General features: G+C 19.9%; 7 protein-coding genes across 7 annotated transcripts in view; 4 read left to right on the forward strand and 3 right to left on the reverse strand. All coding sequences in view use genetic code 6, as the record gives it.

Annotated features, from left to right (window-relative positions):
- Positions 1–675: 675 nt before the first annotated feature.
- TTHERM_01101580 (cell surface immobilization antigen) lies at positions 676–2,190 on the forward strand (the record flags this gene model as incomplete). The annotated part of the gene is made up of 1 exon (XM_001019429.2): positions 676–2,190. Exon 1 carries the CDS (start codon positions 679–681, stop codon positions 2,188–2,190), a length of 1,512 nt encoding a protein of 503 aa, XP_001019429.2. The 5' UTR covers positions 676–678.
- A 2,788-nt stretch (positions 2,191–4,978) lies between these two features.
- On the forward strand, positions 4,979–5,314 carry TTHERM_01101590 (hypothetical protein; the record flags this gene model as incomplete). Its single annotated transcript, XM_001019430.1, has 1 exon — positions 4,979–5,314. The coding sequence occupies one exon, from the start codon at positions 4,979–4,981 to the stop codon at positions 5,312–5,314; it is 336 nt and encodes a 111-aa protein (XP_001019430.1).
- Positions 5,315–8,612: 3,298 nt separating this feature from the next.
- Positions 8,613–9,963, forward strand: TTHERM_01101600 (glycosyl hydrolase family 16 laminarinase). The gene has a single exon (XM_001019431.2). It carries the CDS (start codon positions 8,651–8,653, stop codon positions 9,665–9,667), a length of 1,017 nt encoding a protein of 338 aa, XP_001019431.2. The 5' UTR covers positions 8,613–8,650; the 3' UTR covers positions 9,668–9,963.
- A 394-nt stretch (positions 9,964–10,357) lies between these two features.
- On the forward strand, positions 10,358–15,306 carry TTHERM_001101603 (cyclic nucleotide-binding domain protein, putative; the record flags this gene model as incomplete). Its single annotated transcript, XM_012798451.1, has 16 exons — positions 10,358–10,396; positions 10,456–10,505; positions 10,762–10,851; positions 11,150–11,239; positions 11,708–11,797; positions 11,971–12,060; positions 12,343–12,432; positions 12,633–12,722; positions 12,974–13,063; positions 13,336–13,425; positions 13,646–13,735; positions 13,908–13,997; positions 14,287–14,376; positions 14,622–14,711; positions 14,909–14,998; positions 15,210–15,306. 16 exons carry the CDS (start codon positions 10,358–10,360, stop codon positions 15,304–15,306), a joined length of 1,356 nt encoding a protein of 451 aa, XP_012653905.1.
- Positions 15,307–15,730: 424 nt separating this feature from the next.
- Positions 15,731–17,002, reverse strand: TTHERM_01101620 (eukaryotic aspartyl protease family protein; the record flags this gene model as incomplete). Its single annotated transcript, XM_001019433.1, has 1 exon — positions 15,731–17,002. One exon carries the CDS (start codon positions 17,000–17,002, stop codon positions 15,731–15,733), a length of 1,272 nt encoding a protein of 423 aa, XP_001019433.1.
- A 1,532-nt stretch (positions 17,003–18,534) lies between these two features.
- Positions 18,535–19,134, reverse strand: TTHERM_01101630 (transmembrane protein, putative; the record flags this gene model as incomplete). Its single annotated transcript, XM_001019434.2, has 1 exon — positions 18,535–19,134. The coding sequence occupies one exon, from the start codon at positions 19,132–19,134 to the stop codon at positions 18,535–18,537; it is 600 nt and encodes a 199-aa protein (XP_001019434.2).
- A 2,086-nt stretch (positions 19,135–21,220) lies between these two features.
- Positions 21,221–21,248, reverse strand: part of TTHERM_01101640 (hypothetical protein) — a gene marked incomplete at both ends in the record, with an annotated part of 967 nt that continues 939 nt past the window's right edge. Inside the window, one exon of the mRNA XM_001019435.3 lies at positions 21,221–21,248. This exon is cut by the window's right edge and continues 118 nt beyond it. Coding sequence (XP_001019435.3) covers positions 21,221–21,248 — 28 coding nt within the window.

A 21,248-nucleotide genomic window follows, 5' to 3' on the forward strand; every position in this document is an offset into this window, starting at 1 on the left:
GAATAGAAGTTGAGAATGATTATCTGATTGTATAATAAATATCCTACAGAGCATAAATCGTATTGATTTGTCTACAAATTATAAATATCTTTAAGTAAATCAAAATTTAATATATTCTTATTAAAAATAAGTGACAAAGAAAAATGATAAATTTTATTATTTTTTTAATTTTAAAACATTTATGAATCAATAAAATTAAAATAAATTATATCAAGTTTTTTAGGGTAGTTTTGGCTGGCTAAGAGTAGATCATTTTTTGTTCTTGTGCCTAATTAAATTGTCTCCGCAAAAAAGAAAATGATAAATTTCTTTATAAAATTTTGGCAATTTACAACCATCTATTATTTATTTAAATCCAACAATTTTAAATTTTAAATATATTAGTAATATTCTTTTATTAATACATCAAGATATTTAAAAAGGAATATTTTATGATTTAATAGAATTAAATTTCAAAAATGTTCAATACATTAATTTCTGGCCTGATTTTAAAAAAAATCGTTAGTATATTCAAATTATGGTTATAACGTACTGTCTGATCATTTCTATTTTAATTTAATTTTTAAAAATCAATATATTAATTCAAACTAAACTCAGAAACAGGATAAATTGCTATTCATGCGTTATAAATTAATTAATTGATAACTTATTTAAACGCATTCAAGCATATTAGCTTTCATGTATTTTAAGATGAGATATAAAAAAGGCAAAAATCCATATAAAAATTTTAATTAACAAACAAACAAATTCTACATAATTAAAATGCTTTAAAAAATTTTCATTCTATCTCTCATTTCAGTATAATTATAATTAGTTTTAGCTAGTCCTGGAGTACCTGTTCGTTGTGGTATGTCTAATGATTCTAAATCGTGTGGTACTTCTGGCGGAAGTAGTTGGGTTAGTTCTGATGGTGGCTTATTCTATATCGCAGATTGTTCTAATATAGGTACTTTGAGCTAAGCATTTGACACTATTTGCGCTTCTTGCTTTTCAGGAAGCCTTTAATTTGTTAATAGCAATTAAGATGGTTGCTAAAGTACCCCTTCTATGGTAGGCGATAATGCTCCATGCTAAAAAGATGGTGTTTGTTCTTATATTACTTGTGGTAGTCCATAGGCTTTTAATTGGTTAAAATCTAATGGAGATACTAAAAATTGCTATATTTAATCATTACAAGCTCTTCCTAATATTCCAGTTGGCTTTTCTATATTAAATGACTATATGTGTCAATCAGCTGATGGAGCTACTTATTTTGCTAACTCTTATGGTTCTTATTGCGTTGAAACTTCAGCCAGTTGCTCAAGAAATAAAAATTGGAATGATAAAGATTGTAATATTTGTAATGCAAATGGAGCAAACTCAGCAAATATTTATGCTTCTTCAGATTAAACTTAATGTACAAATACTGTTTCAGCAGGTGTTAATGTTCCATGTTAAACTGGCGGTAGCTGCTCTAACTGTAACTCCCCTACAGGTTTCGCTTTTTCTAAATCCACAATAAGTGGAGATAGCTCTAATTGTTTTGTAACTTCTTGTTCAGCTACTGTTTTTCCTACTACAGGATTGAATGATTACTTCTGTAGTTCATGTAGTAAATCTAATAAATTTGCTAATTTAGCAGGAACAGCTTGCCTAAACATTCAATAAAGTTGTACTAGAACAAGTAATTGGTTTGATTCAGATTGTGAAAAATGCAATGCAGGTACTGCAAATGCAGCAAAAAAGTATGCTTCCGCAGATTAAAAAAGCTGCATCGATTCTCTTCCATCCATTCCAGGTAATCTAGTACCCTGCTAAACTGGAGGTAGTTGTAATAGTTGTAGTGCCCCAACTGGATTTACTTTCACTAAATCTACAGCTAGTAGTGATAATACAAATTGTTTTATTACATCTTGTTTAGCAACTTCAATACCAATTACAAATTTATCTGATAATTATTGCGGCTCATGTAATAAAGCTAATTAATTTGCTAATTCTTATGGTACAGCTTGTGTAAACAGTAAAAGTTCATGTTCTAAAAAATAAGGTTGGACTGATGAAGATTGTTAAATATGCAATGCAAATGGTAGTAGTTCTACAAATTTGTATGCGAGCTAAAATAAAACGTAATGTGTTTCTATAAAACCTACATCCTCTGCATCATAACTGATGGTATTTATCGGTTTAATAGTTTTTTCCATCCTTTTTTGAAGTATATAAAATAAAAATAAAAATATATTATTTTAATGTTATTAATAAATATAATTAATTAAGATATTAATCTATTTGTTTAAATTTATTATTTAGTTAATTAAACTTAAATATTATTTATTATACAAAAAATGTTTTCTCATTTTAACTAACACATTTAAGTAAATCTATGAACATGTACTATTTTGATTAATACTTAAAATATCAGAATATAGGTTTCATAATATTCTAAAAAAAATCAAACATTTTAACATTTTCTCATCAAAAATACAATGAAAAATAATAAATTAATTCTTTGAAATTTTCAAAATTTTAATTTTTACGATTTTGATTTTATTTTAAAAATAAGTAGAAAATTAATTAAATATTGAGAGTATATTATTTTAGAATATATGGTAAGTTAGTTTCAAATTAAAAATTTTAAATATAAATCAATATAATAATGAATTAATATCAGAATGATAAATATGTAAGTAGCCTTTTAGTTTCAAACATATAAAATAAACAAACAATTCTTGAAATTTTCTTAAATTCATTATTTTTAACTAATGAAATTTTTTCATTTTACGCCATTGTAAATGACTAATTATCTTAAAATTTATATTAATAAACTATTATTTATATGATTTAATTTATAAATATAGCGTTTCCATTCGTTATAAACAACTAATTTTCTTAAAAATCAATGTTAATTAAGAATTAAAAAATTGTTTTCTGTATATAATTATGTGATATTAAGATATAGAAAACTTTTGATTTTTATTTTTAGTTTAAAGAAATGGATGGAAAGTTAAAAACAGAATTAATAAATACTAATTTTACTTATTAATATATTTTATAATTTTACATAAGTACTTTATACTTTATTGAATATAATATTGACTTTAAATTATACATTTTAGTTCTTAAGAATTTAAATAGCAACCTGCTTAAATAAATTTGTATTTCTATTATAATTTTAATTAGATGAATAGTATGAATTTTAGCTATTAAATATTAAGTCTCTTTAATTAATTTGTGCTTATTTGGTTGTGCTTTCAATTTTTTATGATAGACAATTAATATTAATATTTGGATTATTAATTAATTACTCATGCAAATAAATAATAAATCATAAATTATCTATATCATATATAAATACTGATAGAATTATTAATTCCCTCTTATTACATAAAAAAATTGTATTTTCTCTTTATCTAATTTGCTTATTAATTGATTAGAGCTCAATTAGATTTCAAATAATTAAGTCAATCATGCTATTAATTTAAATTAAATATGGCAAGCAAAACAAACACTCTCTTTTCCTTCTCTTTATTAAATTGTCCTACATTAGTAAAACTTTATATTTTGAGCGCTACAAATAGAAAATAAGTGTTTAACATTTTTATAGAAGTGATTTAAGAATTTATTAATTTCATGAACTTCTAAACAATTAAAATATTTGTTATTTATAAATAAATAAACTCTAAATTTACATAAAAATTAATATTTTTAAAAAATTAGTTTAAACAAACATATGATTAAAGATAGGAAATAAATTAGATAAATACTTTGAAAATTATAAAGTTAATGTTTTTCATAAATTTATAATGTTTATTATTAAAGTGTATAAAAAATATTAAGTCATAATTGTTTTTATAATATCAATAAATTAAATGAATTATAAAGATAAAAAATAAGCATTTTATTTTAAAATTAGTTACAAAAAAATAAAAGATAATAATTTGTTATCTAAAAATGTAAAATTTATATCATAAAAATTGTTCAAAGTCTTTTTTAAATAAAAATATAAGATATAATTTACTATCTCAAACTGTAAAATTAATAATTCAAGCTTATTTAAAGTCATTTCTAAGAAAATACATAATAAGATGGTAAATACTTATTGAAAGTATTTTTTAAATAAAAGGCGATATTAATAATATATTCTGTAAAATTGTTTTAAATATAAGGTAAATTAATAATTCTTTAAAAACTACCATTATTTTCTAAAATTTAGCTTCATTTTTACTAAAACTACTCCATAAAAATCTAAATTAGAAAATTTTATTTTTTGTAATGAAATAGCTACAAAGTTAATTAAATTCAATAATATAATCATTTAATTATTGTTCAAAATTATATTAACTAATAAAAAATAAAGACTTTATCAAACAAGATTAGAATAGATTAGAAAATTTTGTTCATTGTATTAAAATAGCCACAAAATTATAATATACTCAATTATTTTCTTATTTAAGACTCTCAATTATGTTAATTACTCTCAAATTAGAGTTATATATTTAATAAGAAATATTTTATTTGCAATTAAATAGCCTCATAATTTAAAAGATTTATATAAATATTGTTCAAAATTATGTTTATAAAACAAAAATAAAGACTTTATCAAATTAAATTATTTTTGATTAGAAAATTTTATTTTTTGCATTAAAATAGCCACAAAATTATAAATTATTCATTTAGTTTATTAATTAAGATTACACATTCAAATAATATTAATAACTTACAAATAACAATTATAAATTTAGTTTTAAAGCAGATTATATCAGCAAATTTCAATTTTAGATAAGTCTAAGTTTTTATTTATCTAATCTAATTTAATATAAACTAAATAAAATATGGCTTAATACAACAAAATTTTAAACTATAAGATAAATTAATTACAACTCATTGAACAAAAATTTGTTCATTTATTTTTCTTTAAATACTTTTGTAAATTAGATGAAAAAAGATCATAAACAATTTAAAATATAATCAATTATAAAAAAATAAAGATAGCTTCATCAAGATGAAATTTATTATTTTTCTATTAATATCTATTATTGCTCTGAAGACTGTTATTGCTGCTTCTGATGTTGTCAAATGCTTAAATAGCGTCAGCAATCCTTGTCAACCTTCTGATTCTAATTGTAACACAGAAAAGACTAGAGTAGAAAATTGTGTTAATGATGTCTACAATGATAATACTCTTACGACAGATGCCCAAATTAGCAATGCTATTAAAACTAAATGTTCTTCAACTAATAGTTCTGTTCAGAATTACATTAAACAAAGTCTTAAATGTCTTAAAAGTTCTCATTTATATCTTGGAACATTGATTATATTACTTTAAATTTTATTATGATTTATATGTTAAAATCAATTATCAAGTATAAAGTTACATATTTTTTTAGTTTTAATTTGCAAATATATTTTAACTTTATCACTTTTTTAAAAATATTGAACTCAAATATTATTTATTAGGCAATATTTCAGCTAAAAACCTTTTAATCAAATATTCAAATCAATTTAATAAATATTTTTTTATATATATATTAATTTAATATATATTACTTTATTTAAGTATAAATGATAATTTAAAAAATAGAAAGTGTAAAATTAGCTTTAAATCATAAAAATTAAATGAAATATCACGATCTGTACCTACTCAGTTCGTGATATTTTAATTACAGGATTAGCTATATATTGAATATAATATTTGACTTTAAATTTTCTACTTTTTAGTTCTTAAGAATTTAAATAGCAACCTGCTTAAACAAATTTGTATTTTTTATTATAATTTTAATTAGATGAATAGTATGAATTTTAGCTATTAAATATTAAGTTTCTTTAATTAGTTTGTGCTTTCAATTTTTTATGATAGACAATTAATATTAATATTTGGATTATTAATTAATTACTCATGCAAATAAATCATAAATCATAAATTATCTATATCATATATAAATACTGATATTTGATAATCTAGAATTATTAATTCCCTCTTATTGCATAATAAAATTGTATTTTCTCTTTATCTAATTTGCTTAATTAATTAGAGCTCAATCAGAGTTCGAATAATAGTCAATCATGATATTAATTTAAATTAAATATGGCATGCAAAAAAACACCCTTTTTTCATTCTCTTTATTAAATTTTCTGATATCATGTAAAATTTTATATTTTGAGCATTTCAAATAGAAAATAAGTATTTAACTCTTTTTAGAAGTTATTTAGGAATTTATTAATTTCGTGAACTTCTAAACAATTAAAATATTTGTAATTTATAAATAAATAAATTCTAAATTTTCATAAAAATTAGTTTAAACAAACATATGATTAAAGAGAGGAAATAAATTAGATGAATACTTTAAAATTATTAAGTTAATATTTTTCATAAATTTATAATGTTGATAATTAAAGTGTATAAAATATTAAGTCATAACTGCTTTTATAAAATAATAAAAGATAATAGTTTGTTATCTAAAAATGTAAAATTTTTATCATAAAGATAGTTCAAAATCTTTTTTAAATAAAAATATAAGATATAAAATTACTATCTCAAACTGTAAAATTAATTTAATAATTCAAGCTTATTTAAAGTCATTTCTAAAAAAATATATAAAAAGATAATAAATACTAATTGAAAGTCTTATATCTTGGAACTGCATTGATAAAATTACTTTAAATATTAATATTATTTATATGTTAAAATCAATTATCAAGTATAAAGTTACATATTATTAATTAGCAAATATATTTATTTTAATTTAACTCTAATATTTTTTATTAGGCAATATTTCATCTAAAAATATTCTAATCTAGTATTCAAACCAATTTAATAAATATTTTTTTAAATATTTATATTAATTTAATATATATGACTCTATTTAAGTATAAATGGTATTAAATGATAAATAAATAAATAATAATTAATTAATGTGAATATTTTTTTTACTTAATTTTTCAAATAACTTTATTGGCACTCTTTAAACAAATTACATTATTAAGTAAAGTAAAGATTAAATTTTAATTACTCATTAATAAAAGCCAATTAAGTAGGAAAAAATTAAGATTTAATATGTTTAAGTTAGGAGCCCTACCAACCTATATTGCAATTTTCCTTGCCTATTGTAACAATATTTTTCTGGAATTAATTTATTTAAATTCGATTTCTCACTCGTTCGGAAGATATTTGTATCAATCAAAAAAATAATAAAAATTAAAAATAAATACATACTTTTCATTTGGTTAATTTATTTGTTTATTATTATATGTTCTGTAGAAAGAAAAATATTGAATTTTTCAAAATATATTCATATTTCATACAGTTCTATCCTGTAACCATTAAAGCTAAAATAATTTTTAAAATTTAGCGATTTTAGCTTGATAAAATATAAAATTATCACCAAAAATAAAATAAATGTTATTATTATTAATGAAAATATTTCTATTTTTTTCTTGTTAAAAAAAATTGTTGCATTTAAATATGAATTCAAATTTCTTGAATATTTAATTTAAGAAGTCATAATATCTCATCAAAATTAGCAAACAACGTAATTTTAATTATTTTAAGAACTATAAACTCTACAATTAATTTTATATCACATTTAATAAACTTCTTTTGATGCATTATGACAATAAAATTTCTTTTTGTGTTTTTTTACTGTAAATAATTTAAAATTGAAGCATTTTTACTGATATTTTTCATTTTTTCATAATATTTTTTACATAGGGCTCTATATTTAATATAAAATATTGGAATTTAATCATCAAAAAATTTTCTACATAATGGTACACAAATCATTTCTTTATAAATGAATTAAATCTAACTATTATATTAACTTTAGTTTTATGGGCCTTCTTTGCTAGATCTCTAATTTTAAACAATATTTTTAAATGTCTAAATAAAGTTAAATAAAGTGTAAATTGCAATATATGATTTTATGTACCATATAAATTTATTTCAAGCCAATTTATGATAATTTACATATTTTAAAAACTATTTTTGTTTTCAAAAATAAATTTATTTCTTAGCTGATAATAATAACAAGAATGGGTGGTTAATTTATTTATTCTTAAAAAAATAATAATTGTTAGATTAGATTTTCTGCTGCATTTCCATTAAAGAATATTTAGATGGCTGCGAGATTTATTATTTTTAAAAAGATATTGCTATCATGTTTTTAAATTTCTAAACCATATTTATAATTAGTAAATAATCTGTATTTAAACTTAATAAATATTCAGAATTTTCAGTATTTGATTTATATAAAGTATTTTTAAATTATTAAGTTAGGAATTATATATAATTTTAATAAATTAAAAAATAAATAATAAAAAAATATCATCAACAGTTGAAAATTGGTTAATAATTATTTAGAGATCGATCGATAAGAATTGATACCTGGTTTGAAAATTGGCTATTATGAAGAATTTGATAGGATTATTATAAAATTAAGAAAAGCTGTAAGGAAACAAATTTCGACAAAAAATACAAAAATTGGTATCCTATTTATTTATTTGAATTTATATTAAATTAAAATCAGCCACAAATAATTAATTGACAAAAAACCAATGATTTTAATAATATTAATTCAACTATATAAGTGTGTAATTAGATTTATTTACTGTAAAAATAAATTATTGCGTCAATTAATTAATTATCCTTTAAATAATTGATTTCAATCTAATTTAAATAATGGAAAGACAGATCGATTTCATAAAAAACATAAATTAATTAATTAGCTTATTAAAAGAAAATTAACTACTGATGAGAGATAAATAATAATAATTTCTTACTTAGGTTGTAGTCGTCTTGATAATAATAGCTGCTGTATGCATTATCTATGAAAAGGCAGATAATAATTACTCTCTTAAACTAAACAGGGTGTTATAATAAACTAAATCTTCTAATTATTAGGTTGGCATTCCTATAGTCTAATCTTTAAAAAACTAAGAATGGGTAGAAGTATTTAGAGATGATTTCAATGGTACCAAATTAAACACTACTATATGGACTGCTCGCAACAACATGACTCATGGAAGCTGGGAACAGTAGCTCTACTAATCAGATGATGTTTATGTAGAAAACGGAAATTTAGTTCTCAGGACTAGATTTAATCCTTAAAAGTATATTCCTAGTGGAAGACTATACAACTATACTTCTGGTTGGGTTGATAGTTAAGGAAAATTTTCTTACAAGTATGGCTATGCTGAAGCTAGAATATTATTCTCAAAAATAGTTAAAAATGACCCTATCTGGCCTGCATTCTGGAGCATAGGAGAAAATACCTACTGGCCAAATGGAGGAGAAATAGACACAATGGAAATGAGCACCCAATGGGGTACAAATGGGAACCCTAAAATATGGGGCACTTATCACTGGGGTAAAACTGACTAATGCAATGGGTGTGGATCTTAATTTACTGGAAATCTTGATTTTTCTGAATATCACACTTATACTACAGTATGGAACGAAACTTAAATCTATTGGTATGTAGATGGAATTCATTATAAAACTAATGTCAATGGTACCACATATCCAAATACTAAATCTCCTCTGATTCTCCCAAATTATAGTTAATACTTTATTATTAATGATGCTTTGTGGGGTACACCAGAACCTAATCCAAGTGATTATCCTAAATATATGTATATTGACTATGTTAGAGTACTTTAAACTAAAGAAACCTTTGAGAAGTAATAAAAAAAATGATGAAGACCTTTAAAAAATAATTAAAAACCTGAATTTTCATATAAAAATTATAAAAAATATTATGAAAAAATTATTAAATGCTTGAAGTAGATCATTCATTATATATTCATTCAAATTTACTTTATTTTAATAATAATTTAGTAGTTATTTTGATTATTTTTCTTCTTAAAAATTTTAATTAATTATGTTTTCATTTCTTATTTATTAATTTAAATATATTTATCAACACTAAAATATTATGTAAAAACTCTATTTTTAATTTTTTTCTTTTTGTATTTTTTTTATTGTGAGAGGCATACAATTATAAATATTCACAAAATATAGTCAAAATTTATGCTGGTGAGAATTTATGAGGATTTACAGTATATATTTTTACAAATTCGATTGATTACTTTCATATATCCAATCAGTGGAATTTTAAAACCAAGAAAAGCTTAATTTAAAGTATATGTTTTAAAAAGAAATATTAAAAATTAAAAATGAATTTTACACTAACTTTTTTGTGAACTATATTCTAAAATTAAATTTATAATTGATATTTTATAATTTTTATAGTTTATTTGCTTTTTTTATTCAAATTAATTTGAAATAAAAGGAAATTCATAATTTAATACCCTAATAATTATTTAATAAATTAAAATTCAATAAATAAATAAATTAATTCACTCAGCATTTTTTAAAGAAAAAAAAATGATACAATAGAAAAAGTAATTTAATAATCTAAAAGAAGTAATTATTTATTTATTTATTTTCTAATACTCTTTAAATTTTTTTTATTAATAAAAAAGTTTTTAAATTCTTCACTTTAATCTCATGAGGTTCTCCATGTTAATTTGAAGTATATTTAATTTATTAATATTATTATTAATGTATTTTTTTTAATTAAAAATATATTTACAAAATTTTTTTTTTTTCAAATAGAAATTTATTTTCATTAATATTTATTAACACAAATATTTTTTTATATTTTTAACTTAATTTTCAATTTTTAGTTTTATTATTAATTAATTATTCATTTTTTATTAATTAATATTTTTTCTTCATTCATTTTTCCTGCTATTTAATTTTATATTTTTTGTTTAATATTTAAAAAGCTACAATTAAATTGGTGATGAAGGTAGTTAAGGCTTAGGTTTCGCTTTAGCTAAATGTTCTAATCTCTCAAATTTGACACTCAATCTTGGGTAAAAATTGTTTATTTGTTTTTGCATTGTAATATTTTTTTATAAAGATGAATCTATAACAATTTTAGCTCAATTAATTAATTTATTTATTTATTAAGTTTTTATTTGATTTATTTTTATTTTTCTTATTTATTATGAATGTTATTTTTTCTCTTTTTTTATAAATTTCCTTCATTTTTTCATTTTAAACTTTTGATTTTATTGCTAATTAATTAATAAATTCGTTTATTTCATATTTTTTCTTCTTTTTTTCCTTTTTACTAATTAATTAAATATTTTTTCTTAAATATTTAAAAAGTGCCAATAAAATTGGTGCAATTGGTATATAAGGCTTAGGCCATGCTTTAGCAAATTGCACTAATCTCTCAAATCTGACTCTTGATCTTGGGTAATAACAGTTTATTGTTTATTTGTTTTGGATAATAATTTTTTAAAATATAAAAATAAATTTAAAATAATTTATACATTTTGTACAACCTTTTTCAAGGTTCTATACAAATAAAATACAGTATTTATCTTAAAAAATATTTATATTTTTATGATTTTTTATAGTGTATTTATTTACACACTATAATTGGTGCTACCCCCTACTCTTGATTTTTTTATTTACCATTTCTGTTATTTTGGCATTACTTTTCTTTTTCATTGATTTTTTGATTTTAAGAAATCTTTTTTTAAAAAAAAAACATTAAAATTCTTTTTATTTGATTTATTTTTCTTTTTCTCTTTTATTCTACTTGTGTTTTTTCTTCTCTGATTGTATGTTTAACTCACCTCTTACTTTTGTTTTTATAATTTTATTTTTCCTTCTAACTAACATATTAATTTTATATTATTCTTAAATATTTAAAAAAAGAGTCAATTAAATTGGTGATAAAGATGTATCAGGTTTAGGTTCTGCTTTAGCAAATTGCACAAATCTCTCTAATTTGGCACTTAGTCTTTAGTAAAAATATTTATTTGTTTTCGATTGTGATATTATACTTTATTTTTTATTCCTCTAGCTTCAAGTTTACATTTTCAACTTTTGTTTTTTATTTGTAATTAATTTTTTATTATTTCATAATATTTCTTCAATTTTTTTCTATCTAACCTTTTTTTTCCCAAATATTTAAAAAGTGTCAATTAGATTGGTGACGAAGGTGCTTCAGGCTTAGGTTAAGCTTTAACAAATTGTATTAATCTCTCAAATTTAACACTTAATCTTAGGTATAAGCAGTTTATTTGTTTTGGATTGTGATATTTTTAAATAGCAAAATGAATTTAAAGCAATATCACTAACTCTCTAAAATTATTTTTTATTCGTTTTTTATTTGATTTCTTTTATTTTGCTGTTTTTTTAAATTATTTATTAATTTAACTCATTTTTTTTTTTTAAACTTTTGGTTTTATCATTAATTAATTTATTCATTCTTTATTATTTCTAATTTTTTATTAATTGTTTTCTAGCTAACTAGTAAATTATATTTTTTTCCTTCAACTTATAAAAAGTAGAAACTAAATTGGTGATGAAGGTGCTTCAGTATTAGGTTCCGCTTTAGCAAATTGCATTAATCTCTAAAATTTGATACTGCTTCTTAAGTAATAAAGAGCTTATTTATTTTTGAATACTTATATATTATTATTTAATATGAATTAACTCATTTATTTTATTTATAGCTTTTATTTTTCTTTTTATTCTGCTTGTGTTAATTTACTCATTTTTTTATTTTTAACTATTTCTTTTATTGTTGATAAATTCATTTCTTATTATTTCATATTTTTCTTAAATTTTTAAAAAGTGACAATAAAATTGGTGCAGTTGGTGCGTCAGGCTAAGGTTCTGGTTTAGGAAAGTGCACTAATCTCTAAAATTTGACTCTTGATCTTCAGTAAAAATAGTTTATTTATTTTTTAATATAAAATTAATTTTAAACAAAATAATTCTTTTAATTTATTTATTCGATTTTTAATTGATTAATTTTTCTTTTTTAATATGCTTCTATTTTTTTTCTTTTGCTTTTCAAATAATATTTTCATTTTCAAACTCTTTGTTTTTTATTAATTAACTTCATTTATTATTTAATATTTTTTGTTTTAACCTACTAATTAATAATATATTTTTTCTTCAATATTTAAATAGGCAAAATGAAATTGGCGATGAAGGTGCGTCAGGATTAGGTTCTGGTTTAGCAAAGTGCACTAATCTTTAAAATTTAACACTTTATCTTGGGTAAAAACAGTTTGTTAGTTTTGGACTAAGACATATTTTAATATAAAAATGAATTAAAAAATTATGCTCTTTTAATAAATTTATTATTATTTGTTTTATTTTTCTTTTTCTTTTTTATTCTGCTTAAGCTTTTTTTCGTTTTCTTTATCAATTTCACTTATTTTTTGATTTTCAATTTTTGGTTTTACTAATGAACTCTTTTCATATTATTTCTTATTTTTTACTTCTAATTAGCTAATTAATTATACATGTTTTCTTCAATATGTAAAAAGTGCCAATTAAATTGGTTATGAAGGTACATTAGGCTTAGGGTCTTCTTTAGCAAATTGCGCTAATCTCTCAAATTTGATACTTAATCTTGGGTATTTGTTTTGGATTTTGATATATATTTAATATATAAATGAATAAAGAACAAATATATTTCTTTTAATTTATTTTTTGGCTTTTCATTTAATTTATTTTTCTTTTTTATTCATAAATATGCTTTTTTTTTGTTAATAAAAGTTATCCTTTTATTTTAAACTGTTACTTTTATTGTTAACTAATCCATTTATTATTATTTTATCCTCAATATTTATTAAGTGATAATAAAATTGGCGACAAAGGTGCATCTTGCTTAGGCTCTGCTTTAACAAATTGTACTAGTCTCTCAAGTTTAACACTAAATCTTATGTAAAAACAGTTTATTTTTTTTAGGTTATTGTATAATTTAACATATAAGTGAGATTTAAATACAATAATTCTTTTATTTATTTGTTAGCTTTTTACTTATTTAATATTTTTTCTTCATTTTTTTTATGTTATTAATAAATTAATTATATTTTTTTCTTCAATTTTTAAAAAGGGAAAATAGAATCGGTGATATAGGTGCATCAGATTTAGGTTTTGCTTTAAAAAATTGCACTAATCTCTAAAATTTAACACTTAATTTTTAGTAAAAACGGTTTATTTATTTCGGATTGAGATTTATTTTAATATAACAATTAATTTCAACAATATAAATAATTAACTCTTTTAATTTATTTATTTATTATTATTTATTTGATTTGAATTATTTATTCTGGATTTTTTTTTTATTTAATTAAAATCATTTTTTTATTTTTAACTTTTTATTTTATTATTAATTAATATCTGTTCATTTCTTATTTTTTCATATTTTATCTTTCTTTCTTTCTTTCTTTCTAAATAATTAATTATATAATTTTTATTCATTATTTAATAAGTGACAATAAAATTGGTGATATAGGTTCATCAGGCTTAGGTTCTGGTTTAGCAAATTGCATTAATCTCTCAAATTTGGTACTTTATCTCGTGTAAAAACAGTTTCTTAATTTTGGATTATGAAATATTTTAATATAAAAATTAATTTAAGAAATACAATTAAATTTTTTAATTTATTTATTAGATTTTTTTTCATTCTTGTGCTTTTTTTAAAATTTTTTTGTTATATTAACTGATTTTTGATTTTCAACTTTAGCTTTTACTAATTTATTTATTTCATATTTTTTCTTCATTTTTTTTCTAGCTAAATAATATATTTTCTTTAATATTTAAAAAGTGTCAATTAAATTGGTGATGAAGGTGCATTAGGCTTAGGTAAAGCTTTAGTAAATTGCAGCAATCTCTCGAATTTGATACTAAATCTTGGGTAAAAGCATTTCATTTGTTTTAGCTTTTAATTTGAATTATTATTTTTTTTATCCTCCTTGTGTTTTTTCCCTTGATCACCTAGTTTTTTATTATTGACTTTTGTTTATTAATTCTTTTCTTATTATTTTGTATTTTTTCTACATTTTTTTTTTTAACTAACTAATTAACTTTATATTTTTCTTCAACATTTTAAAGATTTAATAAAATTGGCGATGAAGGCACATCAGGCTTAAGCTCTGCTTTAGTAAATTGCACTAATCTCTAAAATTTGACAATATATCTTACGTAAAAATAAATAATTTGTCTTAGATTGTGAAATATTTTAATATAAAAATATATTTAAAAGAATTTAACTAATTTATTTAGATTTTTATTTGATTTATTTTTGTTTTATTTTTTATTCTGCTAATATTTATTTTTTTATTTAATAATTTAAGATATAATTTTTAATTTAAAAATGTAATTCTAATTAATTAACTCTAATTTATATTAAAAGTGGAAACTAAATCAGTAAATCATAAGAATTGAAAATAAAAAGTAGGTGCCTTAAATTAAAAAGATTAGTTTTTTTTGCCATTAATTTCTAAGGATGATTAACAGGTTGTGAAAAAAGGCTGAATAAATATAAAAATATTAGATAAATAAAATATAAGATGTTTTATTTTATTATATTTTGTAATAGGGTAATTTAACTTAAAATATAGATAAATAAATAGATTTATTATTATTTTTATATTTATAAATAAAATCAATCCTCATTTTTAACCAAAAATATTAAAACTTATAATAATCGATAGTGTCTTAAATTATCTTATTAAATTAAGCAAATATGAATCTTTTAAATTATACATATAAATTAGATTTATTAATAATGTAAAATAATAATTTTTAAACATAAGTAAAGTCAAAAATTTATAATCTATGAAGTTCATAAAAAGTTTATTTTACAATACAAAAAACAAAAATATTTACTTTAAAATAATATTTTTAATTATAAATTAAATTTATGAGCATAATTCAAATCATATTTTTCAATTTAATAATAGTTAGTTGTTATCTTTACTTTTCTTCTTCTTATTTATATAATTTGAGATTAAGTAGCTATATTAAAATAATATATGAAAGGCTGGCTGTGATAATTCCAGTAAAGGTAGAAAATATGGCCATGATGCAATCAATGTTCAAATGGTTAATTAATTATCCATTGATTATTTTAATAGAGTTAGATTATTTCTAATACATAATCTTACTCTCTGTATGAAGTAGTAATGAAGAAGAAATTACGAAACTATCTGCTGCACTTAAATAAATTAAACAATCGTATTAATCACTCTTAATGTATTAGCTAGGTTTGATGATAATTTTGTATTACTCAGTTATAAGAGTAATCTCAGGCAAATTCGCAGCTTCTTAGCATTAGCATTATGCGCAACCTTAGAAATATGAGCTATCTGGTAAATTATATTAATTTTACATAATCTAAAAAAGATCATTTGGAAGATAAATAGTTTCGTCTATATCACTAGAGTGATTAGTTATTTAATCTAATGTAACTTTCTTATTTTTTAACTTATCTGTTACATCCTCATGATTTAAGTAAATTCCATAGCTCATAATTTAAAATGTATCTGAGTTACTAACAAGAGGATTGGAAGGATTATTGTAATATTCATTAGTTTTATCTAAGTCAAAAGTAATGTGAATATTATTTTAAATAAATGGAAAATTGTCAATTAGTATTTAACTTTTTGATCCACTCAAGATATAATCGCTGGTTCTGATAGATTTTGATTAATACATTTAATCAAAGATATTTTCATCAAGTCTATTAAAAATGATAACCCCGTTGTAATAAAAATATTAGCTTTATCCATATGTAGCGCAAGCAAATTTATACTTTGACTATATTTTATTATAGGAGAGCATATCATTTACAAAAACTCCCTATATTTTTTAGTCATACACTTAGTCTTCTTTCTCAAAAGTCTCTTGAATCTAGGCAGTTGTACTTTTTTTCATATCGTACAATGTTATTTTATAATATTTAATCTAATCAGCATATATTTAATTATTTTCAGTATAGCTTTAATCTATTATAAATTATCCTAATTACGAATACGACTTTGTACCTAAATAAACCCTCAATTTTTGTGGAACAGAAGGAGAGCCAAGGTTAAAGCTAATAGTGGTTTATAATTAAAATAAATCTTAACGAGCATCGATTGTTTCTTCACTTAAAACTCTTTGTAAAATTAGAGCTCCAATTATTGTAAAAAGATTTAGCAGCATAATTATTTAATTTATGGTTTTTTTTTCTTTATTAAATCAGTATAAACTTTATGGCATCTAACTTTCACATATAAAATGAATACCGATATCTTATATTTATACTTTTTAAAAAATGAATTAATAGTTATATAAACAACTAGAAAAATTGAAAATGTAAATTATTATCAGATTTTTGATGGCTAATCAGTAAATTAAGTTTCTCAAAACTATATAAAAATCACAAAGCATTTTTATTTTGTAAGTTTTTTTAACATAAAAAATCTTATTTAAAAATATAAATTAATTTTATATTTTCTATTTTTTAGTAAAATTGTAAGTTGCTTGTTCTATTGAATATCAAATCAAGAGAAAATAAACTTTGATCTAAAACATCTTTTATCAAATAAATACAAATAAATTTAATTAAGACTTTTGAAAAAATAATTAATTAAATAACACCAGTAGCTAATAATTACAATAGGGAAGTGTCTGATAAGTTTTTAAAAATAAATTATTAACAATTTGAAATTCAAACTGTCTATTATTTTACTTACTTATTTTTCTTTATTCAAGTAATTTTTTTTGATAACCCATAATAAATACTAAGTTAATATCAACATGAATACCTAATCCAAATAATGTAATAAAAAAATTTTTATTTTCACAAAAATTATTTATTTAATTTTGGTAAAAAAGCTATTTAAAGGACTGATTAAAATTGTGCCTATCTATTATATCCTTATTACAATATTAAGAATAATTTAATAGATATTAGAGGTGATTTGTGTAATTATAACGTTTGCCATACATGACATCTGATTAATTTTATATCAAAGATGATTTCATTATAAAGAGAACGAATAAATTCAAAAGTTAAATTTCTATTAGAAATTGTTAACTTAATAAAAAGTAGGAATTATCTAATGGATATAGTAAATAGGTGTGCCTAATTTAAACATCTTTCATATTTAATATCTTATTAATTTAATATGTAATATTAATTTTGATAAAAAATGCAAACAAATCCCAACAAACAAGATTAAATATTCATTTTGAAATTACCCTATTAACTAATAATAGTAATATAACACTTTCCATTTATAAAATCTGATTAATTTTATATCTTAGATGTTATTTTTACAATGAGAACGAATAAATTTAAAAATTAACATTGATTAGAAGATAATCTGTTAATAAAAATTAAGAATAATCAACTACTTGGATTATGCAATTAATTACAAAATTTTACATAAACGATAATAGACTCATTTTATATCTGTATTGCTTTTGATAAAAAGTACAAAAAAATATCTAATACTAATTTTAAAAAAATATAATAATAATTTAATATAACATTATTAATAAACTAGATTTGAGTAATCAAACAATTTTTCATACATAATATCTGATTAATATTTAAACTATGATGGTTTCTTTTATAAAGAGAATATATAAATGTCAAAAATAAAATTTAGATTATAAAATATCCTGTTAATAAAACAATAAATTATTTTATATTTCTAATAGATCGAGGAATTATATAAAAGCATTTTTCATACATAATTTTTTATCTTATTAATTTTTAAACTAGGATGATTTTATATTAAAGAGAATAAATAAATAAATGTCAAAAATAAAATTTCGATTATAAAATATCCTGTTAATAAAAAAATAAATTATTATATAGAGTAAGATACAATTTTGATTGTTTTAAGCAAAATTTATTGTTTTGATTAAATAAGATAATTTGCAACAAATTTAAATTTTGATTATATTTTATTATAGGAGAGCATATCATTTACAAAAACTCCCTATATTTTTTAGTCATACACTTAGTCTTCTTTCTCAAAAGTCTCTAGAATTTAGGCAGTTGTGCTTTTTTTCATATTGTAGAATGTTATTTTATAATTTTAAATCTAATTATTATAAAATTCATTATTTTCAGTATAGCTTTAATCTATTATAAATTATCCTAATTAAGGATATATTTTTGTACCAAAATAAACAATCAACTTTTGTGGAGCAGAAGGAGAGCCAAGGCTAAAGTTAACAGTAGTTTATTATTTATTTATATCTTAATGAGCATCGATTGTTTCTTCACTTAAAACTCTTTGCAAAATTAGCCCAAATATTGTTAAAAGATTAAGCAGCATAGTTATTTAATTTATTATTATTTTTTCTTTATTAAATTAGTATAAATTATATGGCATCTAACTTTCACATATAAAATGAATATTTAATACCTTATATTTATCCTAAATCATTTTAAACAAATATTTATTAATACAACGAGTGATTGAAAATATAAAATTAACATCAGCTTCCTGCTGACTAATCAATAAATTAAATTTCTCATAACTTTTTAAAAATCGCCAAACATTTTTATTTTGTAATTTATTTTAACATTATAATTCTAATCTTATTGAAATTATTATATTTTATATTTTTAGTATAAATGTTAGTTATTTTTGCTATTGAATTTCAGATCAAGAGAAAATCAACTTTGATCTAAGATATCATTGATAAATTAATCCAAATAAATTTAATTAAGACTTTTGAAAAATAATTGATTTAATTACGCCAGCTAGATGCTAATTATTAGAATAGGTAATTCCCTGATATGCTTCTAAATATAAATTCTATGACATCTAACTTTCACATTAAAAGGAATACCTAATATCTTATAATTATACTTTACTAAAATTAATTATTTATAATAAATATTTATTAATACAACAAGAGCGATTGAAAATATAAAATTAACATCAGGTTTTTGTTGGTTGATCAGCAGATTAAGTTTCTCAAAACTTTTTAAAAATCAAAAAATATTCTTATTTTGTTTGTTCGTTCTTTTAATATTATAATTCAATCTAATTCAAAAATATAAACAAATATTTTCTGTTTTTTAGTATAATTAATTGTTCGTTATTTTTGCTATTGAATGTCATATCAAAAGAAAATCTACTTTTGTCTAAGAGATCTTTGATCAATTAGTACAAATAAATGTAATTAAGATTTTTGAATAATAATTAATTGAATTACCTCAGCATCTAATTATTAGAATAGGTAATTGCCTGATATACTTTTAAATATAAATTATTAATTATTTTAAATTCAAATGGTCTATTATTTATTTTTATACTTCTCATTTTCTTTATTCAAATACTTTTTTTCCATAACCCATCAAAAATACTAAGCTAATATGAACATGGATACCTAATCCAAATTAAGTAATAAAAAAATATTTATTTTCACAATATACTATTTTATTTAATTTTTATAAAAGAGGCTATTTAAACTCTGAGATCAATTAGAATTATACATATCTATTATATCTTTATAGCAATATTAAGAATAATTTAATAAATGTTAGAAGTAGAGTTGTGTAAATATAACATTTTCCATACATAAAAAATATGTGATTAATTTTATATCTAAGATTATTTCTTTATAAAGAGAACGAATAAATTGGAAAAGCTAAATTTATATTAGAAAATATTATCTTGATAAAGAACAGGAATAATCTAATAGTTAAAAATAAATTGTGTTACCTAATTAAAACATTTTTCTTTTATAATATCTGATTAATTTAATATCTAATATTACTTTTGATAAAAAGTGCAAACAAATGCCAGCAAACAAGATTAAATATTCAATTTGAAAATAACCTTTTAAATAATAATAGGTATAATTTGATATATATATATAAGTATCTATAACTGTCTGTATCTTTATAACATTTTACATACATAATATCTAATTAATTTTATATCTAAGATTATTTTTTAATAATGAGATCGAATAAATATAATAAATTAATATTGATAGAAGAAGATATATAGTTAATAAAAATTAAGAATAAATATTAACTAAAATTATACAATTATAACATTTTCCATAAACGATAATAGATTAATTTTATATCTAAAATTATTTTTGATAAAGAAATGCCAAAAATATTATATATTAATTTTGAAAATTTTGTTTTAGAAATTCTTTTTTTTTTTAATTTTTTCATTTTAGACAATTTCTACAATAAAATGTTTTAATATAAATTTATGTTTTAGTTTTTATATCTTTATATTTTTGAGTTTATTTTCATTAATACTAATTTAGTGGTAGCTTTATTATTTTAAATATTTCTTAGTAGCTTAATTAATTATTTATTTTATTATTAAAAATTATTTTTAAATTTTTATGTGAAAGAAAATAATGAATTAATGTGAAAATATCGATATTTCAACTTGATATAAGCTAATTTAGCTCC

Source organism: Tetrahymena thermophila, assembly GCF_000189635.1.
Source record: "Tetrahymena thermophila SB210 genomic scaffold scf_8254586, whole genome shotgun sequence".
Taxonomy (NCBI): Eukaryota; Ciliophora; class Oligohymenophorea; order Hymenostomatida; family Tetrahymenidae; genus Tetrahymena; species Tetrahymena thermophila.